This window comes from Pleuronectes platessa, chromosome 13 (assembly GCF_947347685.1).
Source record: "Pleuronectes platessa chromosome 13, fPlePla1.1, whole genome shotgun sequence".
Classification (NCBI taxonomy): domain Eukaryota; kingdom Metazoa; phylum Chordata; class Actinopteri; order Pleuronectiformes; family Pleuronectidae; genus Pleuronectes; species Pleuronectes platessa.
Window position 1 is genome coordinate 9840123 of NC_070638.1, and position 19280 is coordinate 9859402.

Genomic DNA, 19280 nt, shown 5'->3' on the forward strand with positions numbered 1-19280 from the left:
ACGTTTCTGTTTGTATCTACATCTGCATGAGCTGTGAAAAACATGGAAACTATAGTTTGGATTAAGATAGCTCCTTTTCAATAGATACCCAACGCCTCAGCCGTGACTTCATCAGCACACGTGGAGCCTTCAGTGTTGCCCTGGCAAACTTTGGTACATCCTTCCATTCGAGAACAGACCAGAAGGCACAGACTCCTCCTGCGTGGAACAGACAGGGGGGGCTGATGTCAGGAGGATGATGCAGCACCATCCTCTCCTCCACTGCATCAAACCTGCTGCGTTCCCATTGGCTGCCGGGGATACAGGAGGGTGGGGGGATTGGGGGGGATGCTGCGCCGGGCATGTGACGTCATCTGACCAGCAGCACGTCCACGTACATGATCGGATCAACACCCGCCTCTGAGACAGAGGAGAGGTGAAGAGCTGGCTCGAGAGAACCACCGCAGAGACAGAGACGGAGAGGCTGAAGGACAAGGACCCGCACACGCAGCTCACCATGAGGGAGATCGTTCACATCCAGGCCGGCCAATGCGGAAACCAGATCGGGGCGAAGGTACAAATATCATCAACTAACTTCATCTAAAGGGAACAACTCAGTCATTTAAATGCGCAGTGCCACACTTGTTATTTCCCAGGGTTTGTTTTCCTCCATGAAAAATGTATAGACTCGAAGTTTGGATCTCTTGGATGAATCAATATATTTTTTTTTTTTGTGGAAAAAAGTGTCAGACAGCTCCAAAACACGTGTGTCTGTGTGAGACGTGTGGCTCAGTGGGGCCGGGCTCTGCTGCGTGATGTCGATTTGTCGCCAAGCAAATGCGCAATAACGAAAAAAAATAAAAAAAGGCCCAAGTGACGCATTTGATCTGTTTTTCCTCTTTGTCTCCTCTTAGTTCTGGGAGGTGATAAGTGATGAGCATGGCATCGACCCAACTGGCTCCTACCAGGGTGACAGCGATCTGCAGCTGGAGAGGATAAATGTCTACTACAACGAGGCATCAGGTAAAAAAAAAAAAAAATAATCACAATTTAAAAAGTTAGTTTGAAATAAATCCGACGTTTGGATTTAAAATATTTGACCACCTCACAAAGCTTTGTTAGCATAACTCATCATGCCTCCACGACCTTCCATCATTACATCAGCTGCACAGGGGAAAGTAGGTCCCACCATGAGTGCAGGGACAAATTAGGACAGTGAACATGCTGAAATCTCTCTCTCTCTCCCTCCCTCTCTCTCTCCCTCTCTCTGTTTCCCCATGTCTCTCGCCCTCCCTCTCCCTCTTGTCTCACTCTCCATAGGGAGTACAGGTATCTGCAGTCTCTCCACCTCTGTCACACCCGGCTATCTGATTTTATTGCTGTGCCATGTTGAAGGTCGCTCCGGATGCATTGTGTGCTGCAGCCGCTGCACATTCAAACAGTCGCAGGGAGCCTGGTGAAAGAGGATATGTGGCCAAAAGCTGTAGCTCCGACAAGTCAGTGCAGATCTAACTGTACCCAGGATTAGGATCAAACATGCATCATCTGCTTTGGCTTAAATAAAAAAACTCCTGCACAGAAAGCAGCTGCATAACCAACACAAACGGCCTGATTCCAGCCGCAGCAGGCATTATTGATCCTTTGTTCCCAATGCATGATGACATCAGTGTCACCTACTGGGTTACAAATGAGCACCCCACCCTTTTCAATTCTCCTTAGAATCAAAGAAGAGACATCTGTATGTTTTTACTACAGGCGGGGGGAGGATGATGAGAAAAGGAGAATAAAAAAGGCGGAGGCAGCTACAGGGGACAATGGAGTCTTGTTTGGACTCTGCAGAGCTCAGCACTTTGAAAGCCTTACTGCTCCAGAATGAGCGGTGCAGCATGCTGCAGCAGTGTGGGTCACAGACAGGGAGGGTGGAGCACAGACTGAGAGGGTGGAGCACAGACAGGGAGGGTGGAGCACAGTGAACTGCAAGAAACTAACAATAAACGGCAGTTTGCAGTTTTTAAATCTCAAGCTTGATAGACAGACTAATTAATTCCTAACCTATTCAACCTGTGCAGTCAAGTTTTTATGAAGTCATTACTAATAGTCATCATCTTGCACTATGCGACTGTTGTTATCTTACTCCACCCTTCCATCCATTACTTCTCCCTATCCCTCTATCCCTCTGATCTTTTGCCATCCAAAGGCAGCAAATATGTCCCGCGTGCCATTCTGGTGGATCTGGAGCCCGGGACCATGGACTCGGTTCGATCCGGCCCGTTCGGACAGCTGTTCAGGCCCGACAACTTTGTCTTTGGTGAGTGGACGATGAACCAAAATGTCACCACTCATCCTGAACCCATTTCACATCCAGAGACGTGCATGTGTGTATATGTCAGCAGCTGCTGTCACTTCCAATAGAGTTTAACCAGAGAGCGGTGCAGAGCGCTGCCTATCCTCAGCACAAAGCCTCTGCAGCTCCTCAACAATGTGCCAGTGGTGCGATGCGTTGTCCGTGTGCAGCCGTGTCAGACTGAGACAGGTCTCGTGGTGACTCAGCGAAAAAAAAAGATAGACTCTGAGAAACTGCTGCAGTGCTGATCACAAATGAGGAGGCGAAAAACTGCATCACATTAAGGCTGCTGGTGATTTCTCCTTTTCCTCAGCAGGAAGCACAAAGAGCAGAGCTAGTTTGAACCGTTTTGATAATATACAAGCAATTAAAGACATGATTATGTGAGGATTCTTCATTAATCTGTCTATTTTTCTTGAATGGTCTATTTATATTATCCAAAATGTTTCAAGTAATGTTCAAACCCAGAGAAATGCTCAAATTTATTCAAGTTTTAATATTGGTGGTCTATTAATTAGATCTGCTTTACCAGTGGCTTTGTCTCACTGTGCTATAACTTCACACACAGTTCGCAAGTCATTAGTTATTTTCCTCCCACTGTTTGTATTGAACAATCTAAAATGGTGCACATTTATTCATTGCCATTTGCTGGGTGACTATATATTACCTCATTCATGAACATGATTTTCAACCTGAGTTTCGTCAGGTAAATAATCTTCTCCCTTTTGATGAAGACAACAACTCCCATGATCCCACCCTGTTTCACAACATCATCAAACTAGGTGTTGTTATTGTTATTGTTATTGAGAGAACCCTAACCTAAAGTTACATATTGTACGTTAAGGAATGCCATTTACCACGTGTTCATATCTATGTCTGTACCTAATTTCATGGTAATGAATACAATGGTCAAACTGGTTCTAGATCACCATAGGATCCATCCTCTGGGAACCATGTACATGTTTTTCCATCAATAAACTAAATAGTAACAACTTATTAACCCTTTGTAAAGTATGTTAACCCATTTTTTTGTCCAACATGATTTGTCTTTAATCGTCCTAACACACAGGTCAAAGTGGAGCAGGAAATAACTGGGCCAAGGGTCACTACACCGAGGGAGCTGAGCTGGTCGACTCGGTCCTGGACGTGGTGAGGAAGGAGTCGGAGAACTGCGACTGCCTGCAGGGCTTCCAGCTCACCCACTCTCTGGGTGGGGGTACAGGCTCGGGGATGGGCACGCTGCTCATCAGCAAGATCCGCGAGGAGTACCCCGACCGCATCATGAACACCTTCAGCGTCATGCCGTCCCCGAAGGTGTCCGACACCGTGGTGGAGCCCTACAACGCCACGCTCTCTGTCCACCAGCTCGTGGAGAACACGGATGAGACCTTCAGCATTGACAATGAGGCCCTGTACGATATTTGCTTCCGCACCCTGAAGCTGACGACACCTACCTACGGAGACCTCAACCATCTAGTGTCAGCCACCATGAGCGGCGTGACCACCTGCCTCCGCTTCCCCGGCCAACTGAACGCTGACCTCCGTAAGTTGGCTGTAAACATGGTACCCTTCCCTCGCTTGCACTTCTTCATGCCGGGCTTTGCGCCTCTCACAAGCCGGGGCAGTCAGCAGTACCGCGCCCTCTCCGTGCCGGAGCTCACGCAACAGATGTTCGACGCCAAGAACATGATGGCGGCCTGTGACCCTCGCCACGGACGCTACCTTACAGTGGCGGCCATCTTCCGCGGGCGCATGTCGATGAAGGAGGTGGACGAGCAAATGCTGAGCGTGCAGAACAAGAACAGCAGCTACTTTGTCGAGTGGATTCCGAACAACGTCAAGACGGCCGTCTGCGACATCCCACCCCGGGGTCTCAAGATGTCCGCCACCTTCATTGGTAACAGCACGGCCATTCAAGAGCTGTTCAGGAGGATCTCCGAGCAGTTCACGGCCATGTTCCGCCGCAAGGCTTTCCTCCACTGGTACACCGGAGAGGGAATGGATGAGATGGAGTTCACCGAGGCCGAAAGCAACATGAATGACCTGGTGTCGGAGTATCAGCAGTACCAGGACGCCACTGCAGACGAGACGGGCGAATATGAAGAAGATGAAATAGAGGATGAAGAGGAAGCCCCCCACGACGTTCGCCACTGATTATCCAAAACACTGACCTGACCTTCTGAGTGAACCACGCCGTTCTAATTGTAGCCGTTGTTGGACAGAGCAGTAATATCATACGAAGCTCGCTATAGAAAGGTTGATGTTCAGAACATGATGAAATATAGCTGAAAACTATGCTGCATAGATTATGGCTTTCACTGATGTTTAAACAAATGCAACTATATAGTTTGTGGTTTTCATGCTTTGCCAGAGTCAAAAAAAGAAGTACAGTCTTGTCCTCAATACAGTTTTGTAACATTTACTTCAACTTGCGTTCACTGTCTCCAATAAAACATCCTGTCAATACCTCATGTCATGTTTTTATTTCATATATTAAAACAAACCGTTACCTTATCCTAAAATAATAACATGGATGGATTTAATTATCAAAGTATTGATAAAAGAACTTTATGGTTTATTTTGAATAAATCCCACAAAAACTGTCCTGGTGCTGTGAATACAAAAATCCTATGCCTGTAAGATTTAAGAAACAATTTTCAAAAATTGTCATCGATAAAGGTTATGTTTTCATCTAGTGAGCAGAATAACATAACAACTACAGGACGGATTACCATGAAACTTGGTGGAAGGATATAGTATAAATCAGGAAAAATACAATTAATATTGCGGTTCTGGAATTTTTCTTTTCACCTTCATAAACGTAAGGACTGTTTCTTAATTTTCGTTGATTTGAATAATTAATCGGTCTCGGTGAAAAAAAATTATCTGTCATGTTGAGGGAACTGACGACACATTAGTTTGTGCAATTTGGTGCGGATCCAAATCAGGAGTTACATTCAAATTACTTATCTATAAAGAAAGTTTATGGAGATTGACGTATTCAGTAGGAAGAAATTATGTCAGGCCTGAGAGCAACACACTGGATATACATTTTTAAAGTAGCAAATGAACGACGCATGATTGTTGTCTTCATTTTAATCAAAGATGTGTAGTATGAACTCACCTATGTTTTATGATTTGTTTTTTTCTATGGACACAATTTCCCTTTATTTCTGCCCCTTTAAAACAGTGAAATCCAACCTCTACGATGTCGGGCAATATCTGAAGTTATGCAACCAGTATAATCATATTATTTAGAATAATCTTTCTGGGTTTGATTTTCATAAAAATGGTGAATACCATCGTGATCTACAGCTTTATCTTTCAGATAGGCCTCAGCCTGAGACACACCCAGGCAACCAGGGAGGAGTCCAGCACCAGTAACAATAAATAAATCTGTAAAATCTGCCGAGAAACCAAACAGCTATGAATCACTCACACAAAACTATGACAGTGACAGGATGAAACTTGCTGATACTGCGCTGGGGCCTCAGACATGAACTCACACACACACACACACACCGCCATTCACACGGAAACTGTCTATTGCTCTAATCCCCGAGGTTTAAATATGTGAAATATATTGAACGTCTTGCCACACCCTTTTCAGAGCTGTCAAGGCAAACACTTTCAATGTTAGAGGTTATAAAAAACATCTGTTTCACAAGCCTGAAGGCTAAAAAGAAAATGGAAAAAAATACTGACTTTTCAAGGAATGTTCCCAAAGGAAAGACAAGATAAATAGAAGTAGTAGAGTGGAGAAAGTAGTTTTTAAACAAGGTAAAAACCGGATGTTATGAGTCCAAACTTTCATATGACACAGATGAACCCTGAGGAGAGACTAATTTATATATCTGCTCAATTGAAGAAAAATAAAAAGATACACACTGCCAGAACTGGAATTTCAAAATCTAACTAAATCATACTTATAGGTAAATAAGGTTAGTAGATAAAAAGGCCACATAAAGTCACAAACCATGTGCTCAGGAGCTGAATCAGAACATTAGTTGTCTAGACCGTTACTCTTCATCTACACGACACTGGTTCTCAGTGCATCCTGATTCATTACTCATTTTTCCTTCTTGAGTTTAAATAGGGTTTCGTAAAGGGAGTGTTGGGCCTTAGCAGAGGATTGAACTCTATTGACTGCACCTTTTAATTAAATGAAACTCATCAAAAGCCGACAAACACACCTTCATGACAGCAAGGTCAAATAAACAGGTTCAATACTATGCACTCCCTGGTATTTGAAGCTGGAGGGAGATTACGTTACCTCCACAAAAGACATGGGAAAGAAAGAACCCACAGAAGTTTGGCACAGGTAAATACAAAGGAGCAATCACTTTCATTAACATTAGAAGACGTTTAGTCCCATTGCGTTATGTAATGCAGCAGTAAAAACTGGTGAAGCCCCAAGCCTTTTTGAAATAGCTTCACATAAACTAAACCTCTGTCAATCTGACACCATACCTCCACCTGTTGATCACGTGACCTAAGTCCGAAAGCTGAGACAGGGGTGGAGCAGGCCCTCAAGCTTTTGTACTCTTGCAGGCAACATGGCAACGGTGCATTCACGAACCTGTTGTATTGGTTTTATGCCTGAAGGCAAAACAGATTAAAAGATAGGATAAGATCGATAGACCAGCCCCCTCATGTCTAAAACCACAAATAGGTATTCTTGCATGGCTCATTGAAATTATTCCCCGCTCTCATCCAGGAGGGAAACCTGAATTTCTACTTCCTTCGTTTACGTTAAGCAAGATTGAATCTGCAACAAAGAAAGCGGTTGTTGAAAAAGACAGAGCAGACTCCCTGTGACATTTGAACCTCACCGACCGAAGCCCTTCTTTAAATGACATAAAAACGGCTTCGGGTTTACGGGGTCAGGAATGGACCTTTAAAGCTGCCGACTCAACAGGGACAGGTATGGTGTTGAGGTATGTAACACAACAAGCCAATGGAGAGAAAGCCCCTCTCTGCACCTGACCCGCAGTGAAAACAAATACAGAGTCCTGGACGACTGAAGACAGTGAAGACACCATATGGAGTTTTGTCCTTCACATGAATTTGATCAGCTGATCACCTTCTTTTATATACCTTTTTTATATTCATATCATATTGTATACTATTATGAATTTATATCTAGCTAACTACATTGATATTATACCAATTAATTGATATGTGCATGTGTGTATAGTGCATACTATTTTTACTCATATTCATATTCATGTACCATACCAGCCTATAGACTTACAAGTCTCTATATGCATATATATATGTATTTCATTGTCTCTTTATACATAAGGTACTAAATATAGTTATGTTATCAACCTGTGCCCCTGCACTTCACTGAAGTACTGCAAAAAATATGGTTGTCTGTAGTGAGACGTATATTATGTACATGTTCTTTGTATTTGTATTCAACTTTATTATTTGTTTCAATATTATTGCACAGTTTATTTTATTGTACAGTTTCACATGTTCTCTTTCACCTCATTCAAGTGAATTTCTCCATCGTGGAGTTAATACAATTTGACTTGCTATTTAATTTGTTGAATGTCAAAAAGGTATTTCAGAAATCAGGAACAGATGGGCCAGTTTCTTTCAATTAGATTTTATTACGTTATGATGTGCAACACTTTCAAAATGAAAACATCCTCACTATAATGCATTTTTAGTGCTGTGCTGTTCTAGAGCAACATCTGCTGTATTCATACAGTTCACTAGTAAAATATTAACTTGATCAAAAACAAAGTTTTGTGCTTGACACTTCCCATCCACAAAGCCAAATGATGTTACCTTAACACACAATAAAAATAAAACAATACAAAAATGATCACACAATATACATTTGTATAAACAAAATGAACAGGCTTGGATAATTTTAAAGCTCCTCGAGAACCCACATTATTCTGTAGAAAATAGAGAGTGCAAGAATAAAAAGGACGATTTCTGTCGAGTACGCTGCATAGCAATAAAAACATCCTCGTCTTGTTCTGGTGAATCAAATCATTCGGACAATCGGGGCTTTGATCCGGCTGCAGGCAGGCTTTTATCAGTTTTATAGTACTCCCAGGAATTCCCAACCCAGGTCTAAGTTACAGTATAACTAAGGCAAACAATCCAAAGGTCAGCAGAGCAGCTAAAGGCATGGCTACAGCTAAAACATTACAAAAAACAAATACACCACACAAAAATATACAACACTCGCAGCAGTGGGTTGCAGCAGTATACTATGTACACAAGTTTTTTTGTCTTATTGACTTTATCAAACATGATCAATTTATCATAATCATTTTCCAGTCCTATATATGTTGTAGTAGCGTCCAGAGAGGAGATCACGAGTTCCATCACTGGTTTACAGACTCTAAAGACGTTTTCTACTCCCTGGGAGACGCACTGTGGCCATTTTTTACGTTCTCCACTTCTTCCAGTTTTCTCTTTAGTTGGGAGATTTAGCCGGAGATTTGCAGGTTGATGAGAGACTATGCAGTGTTTGTCTGACGGGTTTAGTTTAGTTTACTTTGGCCGCTCCCACCCTGAAAGCCTTGCTAGTGTAATTAAAGTAAATACAGTGATTTAATGGCTGTCATTTTGTGCCTGTACTGCCTAGTCCTAGATGTTCCGTTCCCCCTCAGCTAGTCATGTAAATGCCTCTTATAACCTGTTGTTTTCTCCCAGTTCTGCTATAAACCCTACACCAACACTGTATGTATTGTGTAACTGTATGGTAATGACAGACAAGTAGTAAATAACACACCCTATGTGTTCACTAAGTGCAGTAGTGTAGTGGACAAACAGTGCTGTACTTTAGGTAAAGCAGACTTCACTATTCATTAACTAGTTTAACCACAATTTAACAAGTAATTAATCTGTATTACCAGAAGTTTGTTTAATATATTCTAACAAACTGAAATAAGTTTCAGTAGATTAAGAAATATGACATTTGTGGATATGCTAAGCAAATTTTAGCTTTAAGCTCTTGTGTTAGATTCAATATTTCTCTCTGTGACAGTGACTTTCTTATGTTGCACAACCTGTTTCTTGCTCCCTTGTAGCTTGGGTGTGGCCATAGAAACTTGGGTGTGACCAGAGAAATCCTCATTTAATCCTGTAGAGCCGAGTGAACCCATCGTAAAACTCGGAGCCCTCATCTCATAGCCCTGACCTCTGACCTCCAAACCCTGCGCTGTGGAACCCTGTCCCATCTGAGTAAATCCCTGCACAAATTGTCCACCTTGCTGTCCAGCGGCGGACCCGTTCTCCACCAGCATCACCTTCCTGGAGATGGTTCCCTGCGAAAAGCCTTGTGCCACCTGCCCCATGCCTCCATCTACTCCTACCTGCCTGTCAACGAGGACCATACCCTGAGAACCTTGGAGACCACCAACGTGCACCTGCCCCATGCCTCCATTTACTCCTACCTGCCTGTCTACGAGGACCATACCCTGAGAACCTTGGAGACCACCAACCTGCACTTGCCCCATGCCTCCATTTACTCCTACCTGTCTGTCTACGAGGACCATACCCTGAGAACCTTGGAGACCACCAACCTGCACCAGCCCCTGCTGCTGGGCGCCCCCTGCCACAAGCATCATCTGGGGCTGGGACTCAACTACGTACATGGGCGCAGTAGTATAGTACATAGAGGGCTGTTGTATGAGCATGGTCTGACTGGGAATCATTATATTTTCCTGGACTTGCACCGTGGGAACCTGGGCTCTCTCAGTAATTCGCTCCTCCTGGAAGATCGTGGAGGATCCGGTTGCTACATTGGAGGTGTCCACAGTGTTGATATGGACACGGTCCCTGTCCCTGACTGATTCAGTGTGAGTCTGGACGTGCGTGTGGGAGGAGGTGGAGGGCCTGACTGGAGACACTGGTCTTGGTAGGGAGCTGGAAACAACTGCAGTCGCCGATTGGGTCACGATGGTCGATCCTTGACAGATCTCTGCCAGGGTTTTGAATTTAGACCCCAGGTCATCGAGGAAGGCGAGATCATTATCGTTCTCGAGAAGACTGCAGCAACCTACAGAGCCCGCCAGAGAGTCCTTACCCTCATAGTCATAGACCAGCAGTCCATCCTTCTGCTGGGACTCTTGTGTGGCATGGTTTGATTTCTGCAAACAGAACCGGCATATGTGAATTAGACTTGAATAACAAGCTTCTGCCATAATGAAAAAATACATTTCATCATCCAATTGACAAATTCGACCCTATCTCAATGAATAATACACCCATTAAACGTCAATCAATTAAACGTGAATGTACTCACATTTGTATAGTACTCTTGCAGGTAGTGTTCAGACAGAGCCATCCCATCAAAGGCCCCGCCTCCGTATCCAGAGAACTCCGCCCCCATCCCGGCACCAAGATGCTGTGCCTCCGATTGCCCGGCGATGTATTTGTAACTGTTGTACCTGTGCAATTCGTCTGTTGTCAATGTATTCATGCCACCGCCATATCCTGCTCCTCCAACCAGTCCTCCTCCGGATTCATTGTAATTTGTCAGGAACCCTCCTGCCTCATACGCGCTGACGTTCTTGATGTCCACGCAGCCATTGTCGACTTCCATCGGGACCCGTAGAAGAGGAACCTCCTGGAAGAATGATGTGAGATTCCATCAGAGATTCAGCGTTTATAGAAGACCAGTGCAGTGCCTGTTCTAAACCCGCCTGTTTGCTTCCCCTTTTGGTAACACTGTTTTCTTTTTGAGACTGTAAAACTGATCTGAATTAATTGAGCTGTGGCAAGTTAAGACCGGCTGCTGCAATCAATCCACAGAACACTGAAGCCGTGCCAACGCTGCCGCCAACAGCTGTTCACCTGTATAAAGATCGGTGAAGCTCGACTGCAGTACGCTGAACCCCGAACTGGAGAATGTTGTCATGAGGTCCTTCAGAACACACATGCAAAGTGTGAAGCCGATAAGATAACGGTTCTTGAGATGTGAGTTGCACGTACAAACATATTTCTGGAATTATTAAATAGATACATGTTTTCTGAGCTAAATATATGAAAACCATTCCATAAAATACATCCGCTGCCCTGGTCAAAGTACCTTGTCTTCTCCCTGTCCCTCGGTGTGAAATGGCATCAGCTGCGGTTTGCTGTCGTATGGAAGTGGCTTGAAATCTCCTTTAAGTGGAGCACCCCCACACAGGCAGAACAACAGCAGAAGCGGCAACACTGCAAAAATACACAACACAACAGAATAAACTGTTAAGACAGTACACAGATCCCATCAAAAAAAAAAAATAATCACTCTCATTCAAGAACAGATGCTGGAGCCATTTGTATCTCGCTCACTCATACAGCAAATCTCTCTCAACATGCCAGGACACGTCAGGTGAAACAAACTTGCACTGGAAGGCTGCGGTTTGTGATCAAAGTGCACATTCAGAGACAAAAGAAGAAAGAGGACTAGTGAGTTGACTCACGCAGCAGCAGCAGCAGGCCCAGGAGCAGAAGCAGGATCCCTCCAGCTCCTAAACTGACTTTCTTCTCCTTGAGCGGACTGCACACTTTTTGGTCCTCCTCGCACCTACACACGGTTACATCTATGATCTGAACCTCATCGCACATTTTCCCTTGCTGGTCCCTGACCTCCACGGTCACTTGGTGGACGCCTGGCCACAAGTCGGCGTTGTCTCTGAGAATCGATGTAGTAGCTGGAAAAGGATTGAGAGCATATTTATATTACAGATAAGTTTGACATTCTTTACTCAGGCATTACAAACGCGGGCTGGAACCCTTTCATGGCAGACTGAGCTTTGCAGGAGAGGTGTGGCAGATGGTTACTATAATTGGTGTGACCCAGTAATCCATGCCAGAAATAAAAAATGCTGAATGCAGTGCAGTGTGTGTGGAAAGGCCAAATGGAGTGTGGTGTATTAAAAAGTATTTCCAGATAGGTAAAAAAAGTTTTAAAACAAACTGACATAAAGACATAAAATAAAAACTTTTTTCTGTTTGATAATCCCACAACTTGAGGGAAAGGTAACATTGTGCAGGTGAGTTTGCTGTGAGCTGCGCTGGGTTAGGCTCAATGCGGTTGGCAGTGCACAAGGCAAATTACAGAGAGGAGGACTACAAAACTAACAAACATTACAACATGGCGGGACACCGGAGTCTAGATAATTACCGGGAAGCACTGATGAACAACATAAACAATGTAAACATGTTTTTATGGAACAAATCTAGACAACTTGAAACGACCGAAATAAAAAGTAAAGACTAGATCTGAATGCAGAATTTGTTCATAAACACAAAGCCCATTTGAACGGTGATTTGCTGCCACAGAAATGAGCACCAACTTCCCTCTTCACATGCTCTCACCATTAAAATGCTCCACTGTCCATTTCTCATTGTCCTTCTGCCCGTTCACGGTGAACTCGAACGGCGCTGAATTGGGGAAATCGTCCTCGTCCACGGCTGTGGCGTAGATGACGCTCTCCTCCAGGCACATGGTGTGAGCGGTTGTCGTCAGCTTTGGGCAGTGGTCATTGAAGTCCTCCACCTGAATGGCTATGGTTCCTGTGGCTGTTTTGGAGGGATTATCTGGAAGAAAGGGATAAGAGAAAACGATATTAGTGTTAACCTACCGATCACCATATACAGTACGTCCATGTGGGAATAAATTTACAGAACCAACCGTCGGTAGAAGCTATTATTTCAGCATAATATGTTCCATTGACCAAGAATTTGGACTCTCTGTCAGGTAGTTTATTCAGCCTGATATCTCCCGTCTCTGAATCAACGATCAACCAGTTGCCTTGATCGCGCAATTTACTATATCTGAAAGTGTACAAACACACATAAATCCAGAGACACAAAGAGAGAGAGATACTGTGTAAATGCAACTTTCTTTCACTACTGTGAGGTTGTACCGGACGTTGGTGGCTGTCAGCAGTGTGTCACTGTCGATAGCGGCGTAGTTGGTGAGGATGTTCTTGAGGTTGATGGAGGATTTGTCCTCGGAGATGGTCACCACTTTCACACCCGGCTGAAAACGGGGCCCTTCTTTTTGATTGACCACGTTGATTTTGACAGGGTAGGATTTTGCGATGACGGATGAGCCTGATGAGCCTGATGATCCTGATGATCCTGATGATCCTGATGATCCTGATGACGAACTGCCACCACCAAAATTGTACTGCGCTTTGTTGGAGACGGCCACACCCAAGTTGAGGGCCTTTAGTTCCTCATAGTCCAGCGCCTGTAGAAACAAGGATAAAGCACATGATTAGCTTTAATAAAACAAGTTACTCGGATGACGGAGACACGCTCCTCATTATAACTGTATACAGTGATATCCCAGCAAAATAAGCTCTTATTTTGTGAACTTGCTTTAAAAAATCTGAAATATTGAGCAGCTTCGTATCGATGAGTGTGTGCAATATCATAAGAATAAAATCTGGATCTGGGGGATTTCAATGTGTCTTTCTAGAAGTTTGGGCTGCTGTATAATCACAAATAGAAAGTGTGAGGAACCTGTCACTACCACCGATGTGGAGCCTTGTTTTTAGTTTAAAAGGGACCTTGGACCTTGGCGGAGGTATTCGCTCTACTGAGTGCGATTCTAGTTTTTACCTTGTTAACCATGATGACTCCCTCGTTGGTCTTGGCATCAGTATGGATACTGAAATAGCCTCCCTCGTTCCCTGAAACGATTTCATAGACAGCGTCCCAGTTCTCAGTGTTAATCATGTCCATGTCCATGGATTGAATCCTCATCACCTCCGTGTTGATGGTGTTCTCCGACACGCTCCCTTCATACTGCAAAATAAAATCCAGATCAACCGTTACTGTCAAGCGCAGATGAGTATAAACTGAAAAACTGATCGGAGAGGGGGGGGGGGGGGGGGGGGGGGGGGGGAATATGCTGTCGCACCCACCATTTCTTTCTCCAAGGTCGGCACATTGTCATTTATGTCCAGAACTTTTATGTTAACTACTCCGCCTCCTGAGTTTCCAGACCGCCCATCCATGTCAACGACTTTGACGGCCAAGCTGTAGGAATCTTTGAGCTGAAAGAAAAATCCAAGTCAAAACTTGTTGATGAACATGAAAATTATTCTGCCTTTGTATTTGGTTAAATATTGTAAATATAATTGACTGTGATCCAACAGGGAATTTGGTTTATGGAGGAAAAATAGATAATTTCTATTTCGTGTGGTGATGCTAATTAACTGTATCCGTGCATATAAAGGTCTGATTCGTCAAAATAAGGGTTAGGGTTAGGGTTAGGGTTACACCATAAATATATGTATTTATGGTGTAAAATCCCCCATGTGAGAATCCATCAGAAAAGGGTCTGGAAAATTCAATCACAGAGAATGTTGAGTTGCGCTTCTAGAACGGGAAAAATGCAAAGCTGAACTGAACAAAATAAAATGAATATAAATATCTCAGGATGAAAAAGGGGAGGAGCCATAGACGCCGATCAAGATGTCAGGGACATTTGAGAGCTTTTGGTGAGAGGAACTGTCGAAGATCTGCCTCCTGCATACTCTGCATTTTCCATGTTTTTCCTTCATGTGTGAAACGAATCGGACTTGAGTGATATGAGCTGTTAGCTGTCAAAATCGAGCTGAGGGGTCAGTGAAGGGCCTCACCTCCCTATCCAGAGTGGTCTGTTGCACCATGATGTCTCCAGTTTGAGAGTTGATGGAGAACATCCCATCCTTGTTACTCTCCTGGTCAATGCTGTAGAAGAGTTTTGTGTGGTCTGTGCCCGCTTGATCGCCATCAGTAGCAATCACTCTCATGACAATAGTACCTAGAGGTGAAAGAAATAATTGAGTACAGATAAAAAATACCTTTGCTTTTCGGAACCATCTCACTGTGGAGCGTCTTTAAATACCTGCTGCACAGGATTCATTGACAGATCCGACCTGCCCAATCTTAACTACTGGAGAGCAGTCATTCTCATCGACGACAGTGATAGTAATGTTGATGTCGCTCTCAGCGATGTCACCGTTTTGGAATTTGGCCACACCTTGTAACTACAACGAAAGAAAGCACAATTATTTGACCATGTACTCACTGTACACCTTGAGCTGTCAGTGCTTTATATGATACAAACAGGATTTGTGAGAGCACTCACTCGATAGATGTCGATTTCCTCTCGGTCCAGAACGGAATGGACTCTAACATAACCAGTTGAAGAGTCGACAGAAAATCTTCCGATAGGTGGTTGGTCGACACCAGGCCCTTTTAAGAAATAATATATCGTATGGTTGTATGATTTATCCGAGCGAATCTGAAACACAAATACAGAAACACAATGAATCCACACGATCTGGACAAAAGTTCAAAGACAGTTTATTATTAGGTTATATTTTCAATGGTGTTGGTTCGTCAGCAGGAATACACAAGAACTGCTGAACCGACTTCACTGACATTTTGTGGAAGGGTGTGGCATGACCTAAAAATATCTATGATATCTTTATGTATGTAGCTCTTCACGCAACATTGTTACGAAGTGCTTCATGAATATAAATACACCCATTACATTTTTGAGCGGGTCTGGAAAAACGGGCAGATCCAGAGAGTTCAAAGATTGTGAAAGACTATTTCTTTAACAAGTCGAGATGGGGTGTTAGCCTTGGAGGAGGTATAATCTCCAAACATCCTTTACTGTAAGTTTAAATTCTAAAAATAAAAGTAAATTGTCTAAATGTATGCAACTTAATTTCAAATTATTGTCATTTGGACGATGAAGCATGTGAAAAAATGTTTGTTTGTAGTTATCTAAAGTTTGGCATACAAAGTGTTTTTGCTTGGATGAGAGCAACCTCAAACAAATCATTACGATCTGTTGGCAACAAACATCATTTAATTAAATCCATCGATCACAGCATCAGATCCTAAAACCTGAAGTTATAGCCAGCTGAGATATAAGATCAAAACAAACAGAGGTGTGTCTATGTGTGTGTGTGTGTGTGTGTGTGTGTGTGTGTGTGTGTGTGTGTGTGTGTGTGTGTGTGAACATCTGAACAAGGATCAGGACCTGTTCTCACACAAACTCAAGCTTTCAGAAATCCAGCGATAAAATCAACGATCACCCACATTAAACACACAACAGGTGTGTGCATGAATGTTGAGCTGTATCTACTATTATCTGTTTTTGAATGATTGTAAAAGAGGAAGTTGGCTACACACTCTGGCGATAGACGGAAGGCTGGTGTAGTCGTGGTTTTCCTTCAGCTGTCTGGGGGCGACGATCCATTCTCTTCTCTGTCTTTGTAACATGGGTCCATTTCCTTCTGCTGCCCCAGGATCCAGCTGCAGGTAAACAAAGAGCAAGGAGAAGGTTTCGCTGTTATTAATGTGTAAGGACACTCATTCATGTGACACATTGTTGAGTCACACACGTATGGCATATGTTGCCTCCGCCAAGGCATTTGTTTGCCTGTCTGCCTGTTAGCAGTGTTACACAACAACGCCTGGAATGTTTTTGGAAGAATGTGGTGTGGGTCACAGAGGAACTTCTTCAATGTTAGTGCAGGGTCAGCAATTTTCTCTTTACAGATTCGCTCTCTGGTATTTGAATTTGTATTAAGAAGGAGGAACTTCAAATCTGTATTACATTTCCCAGGAAAAAATTGAGTGAATCTTACAAATTAAATCTATGAGTGTGTGAAATTTAGTGCGGCTTGATTGAACTGAACTACACTATTGGGCCTTGACAAAGGTGTGTGCTCTACTGAGTAACAACATACACGGATAGATAGATAGATAGATAGATAGATAGATAGATAGATAGATAGATAGATAGATAGATAGACAGAGAGAAAGAGAGACAGACAGGCCGACAGACAGACAGACAGACAGACAGACAGACAGACAGATAGATAGATAGATAGATAGATAGATAGATAGATAGACAGAGAGAAAGAGAGACAGACAGACAGACAGACAGACAGACAGACAGACAGACAGATAGATAGATAGACAGAGAGACAGAGAGACAGACAGGCCGACAGACAGGCAGACCGATACACAGACAAACAGACAGACGGATAAAGAGATAGACAGATAGATCTCAGGCCCACACTGTGGTTTCAGATTTTTTTTTTTTTTACATATATGTTAAAAACAACCAATAATTATTATACTTCCGATTAAAAAACCCACTTTTAATTAAGTGTTAAATAAATGAACAGTCGCCATTCCTCTTGTTTAAATTGCATTTTGAATGTGAACATTCTTTTCATCAATATTTAATCACCACCACATTAAAAATGCATTGCAATTATCTGGAAGCTGAAAACTTCCTCTATAACCTGAGTTCAACTATTGGACACTTCTGAGTGTTGGACTCGACAATGGCTCCGTGGCTGGAAGAGTTCTTTTATTCAAGCTGTGTAAAGAGGAAATAAAGGCAGATCTGTGCGCCCCCCCTCCACCGCACAATTGACAGTAAACATGGAGGCTGCGCATTAACTTTCTTTCCTCGCTGCCCGTAAACTCGATGGTTTGGTTTCGCCTGCACGGAGACGCGCGTGAGGTCACAGGAGAGGAGCCACACCTGCTTTTACTCTTATTCTCACCGATCACGAACATACGTGTAACATGTGGGGGGGTCGCGGACTCACCGTCAAGAAGAACAGCAGCAGGGTCAGAACGCAGCACCTCAGCAGCGGAGCCATCGACTTGTTGGACAAATGGACACTTGTTGAATCCGAACCCAGTCCTATTCACTGTCGGTGTGTGTGTCTCTCTCGCTCTCTCTCTCTTTGTGTGTGTGTGTGTATAGCTGGCTCAGTGCAGCCTTCGACCCGGGCGCAGCAGTGCAGGAAGAGGTGTTACAGAGGAGGCGGCTCCTCCCTGGGTTTGATTGCTCACAGGCTCCTGCTGATAACAGGAGGAGGAGGAGGAGAAGGAGGAGGAGGCGGAGGAGGAGGGAGGTGGTTGTTGTGTCCACTTTCTGCATAGTTGTGATGTTTGTGTGTGTGTGTGTGTGTGCGGTCTATTGTCTACAGCCTGGGAGAAAGAAAGGGAGACTAAACTGAAGAGAAAATCCAACCGGCATGCTTTTTAAATTACTGTCAAATATTCTGATTCTGTTAATATGAATTATTTTGGATACAAATCTATCTATCTATCTATCTATCTATCTATCTTAACACTAAATATATGGTTTTTATAATATATACAGCATGAATTATATGGTATTGCATGTTGTTTAGTATACTATGGTGACATTATACTTATTTTTATATATATATATATATATATATATATATATATTGGTTATTGTACAATAAGCAAAGAACTTCCGTACATTCTGAAGTACTCCTAACAGTAGGAATAAAATATTTGAAAAAAATACAATAATTCAAGAAAACAGACTACTCTGGCTTTTTATAAAAAATGTCTTTTAAGAAGGGATAAAAGTATGCCAGCCTCCTTTCCCCAGGCAGGTCTTTCGAAGGCTTTGTGGCCCTGACTCAAAGGCCTGTCTCCTTCAGTCATTACCCGGAACTCTGGAACAGAGAGAAATGGCCTTTGCCCGACGATCTGGATCTACGCAATGTTCATATGAGATTAAAGGGTTAAAAAATACAACCAGGAACCAGGTCATGATTTGCTGTGAAGTTTAAACAGGGAGCCAGTGTAGCGTGGCTGAAACAGGTGTTATAAACAGGTGGTTGAACCTTTTAGTTCCAAAAAACAAGAAGATATTATTTAGATTTTGGATATGTGGGATTTAATCCACCATGTATGATTGTAATGTTCAGTCCCTTGCATCGGAGCCCCTTTGCGAAGCAGCTCTCTCACTCGTCTGCAAAACTTCTCCTTCACCTGTGAAATTCCCAAAGTACACCTCAGTTTCTGTGTTTGCCACTTTGAAACATTCAGCTGCACACTGGACTGGAGTGTGTGCATCCACACACAGTGTGTGAGGATATTTTGGAAAGGGAGGACATGTTTGCCGGTTCTCACTTTT

General features: G+C 43.3%; 2 protein-coding genes across 3 annotated transcripts; one reads left to right on the forward strand and one right to left on the reverse strand.

The window, feature by feature from the left end:
• Positions 1 to 496: 496 nt before the first annotated feature.
• LOC128453993 (tubulin beta-2A chain) lies at positions 497 to 4477 on the forward strand. Of its 2 annotated transcripts, XM_053437118.1 has the most exons (5): positions 497 to 553; positions 894 to 1002; positions 1300 to 1308; positions 2177 to 2287; positions 3393 to 4477. In XM_053437118.1, the coding sequence occupies exons 1-5, from the start codon at positions 497 to 499 to the stop codon at positions 4475 to 4477; spliced, it is 1371 nt and encodes a 456-aa protein (XP_053293093.1). The 2 variants fall into 2 exon arrangements, with proteins under 2 accessions (XP_053293093.1, XP_053293092.1); XM_053437117.1 differs by lacking the exon at positions 1300 to 1308.
• A 3444-nt stretch (positions 4478 to 7921) lies between these two features.
• LOC128453989 (desmoglein-2-like protein) lies at positions 7922 to 18168 on the reverse strand. Its single transcript, XM_053437111.1, has 14 exons — positions 17926 to 18168; positions 16490 to 16612; positions 15432 to 15587; positions 15189 to 15330; positions 14941 to 15104; positions 14221 to 14352; positions 13916 to 14101; positions 13213 to 13541; positions 12978 to 13120; positions 12662 to 12883; positions 11764 to 11994; positions 11385 to 11512; positions 10599 to 10922; positions 7922 to 10443 (listed from the first exon to the last, which is right to left on the reverse strand). Exons 1-14 carry the CDS (start codon positions 17977 to 17979, stop codon positions 9298 to 9300), a joined length of 3480 nt encoding a protein of 1159 aa, XP_053293086.1. The 5' UTR covers positions 17980 to 18168; the 3' UTR covers positions 7922 to 9297.
• Between the last annotated feature and the right edge of the window lie 1112 nt (positions 18169 to 19280).

Excerpts from the sequence above, each read along its gene's own strand:
- LOC128453993 (XM_053437118.1), top strand. The coding sequence starts at position 497 with ATGAGGGAGATCGTTCACATCCAGGCCGGCCAATGCGGAAACCAGATC. Across the intron at positions 554-893 it reads GAAACCAGATCGGGGCGAAG|TTCTGGGAGGTGATAAGTGA; the intron begins GTACAAATATCA and ends GTCTCCTCTTAG. Across the intron at positions 2,288-3,392 it reads GCCCGACAACTTTGTCTTTG|GTCAAAGTGGAGCAGGAAAT; the intron begins GTGAGTGGACGA and ends CCTAACACACAG.
- LOC128453989 (XM_053437111.1), bottom strand. The coding sequence starts at position 17,979 with ATGGCTCCGCTGCTGAGGTGCTGCGTTCTGACCCTGCTGCTGTTCTTC. Across the intron at positions 14,102-14,220 it reads CGACCTTGGAGAAAGAAATG|TATGAAGGGAGCGTGTCGGA; the intron begins GTGGGTGCGACA and ends TTTATTTTGCAG. Across the intron at positions 10,444-10,598 it reads TGCAAGAGTACTATACAAAT|AAATCAAACCATGCCACACA; the intron begins GTGAGTACATTC and ends TTCTGTTTGCAG.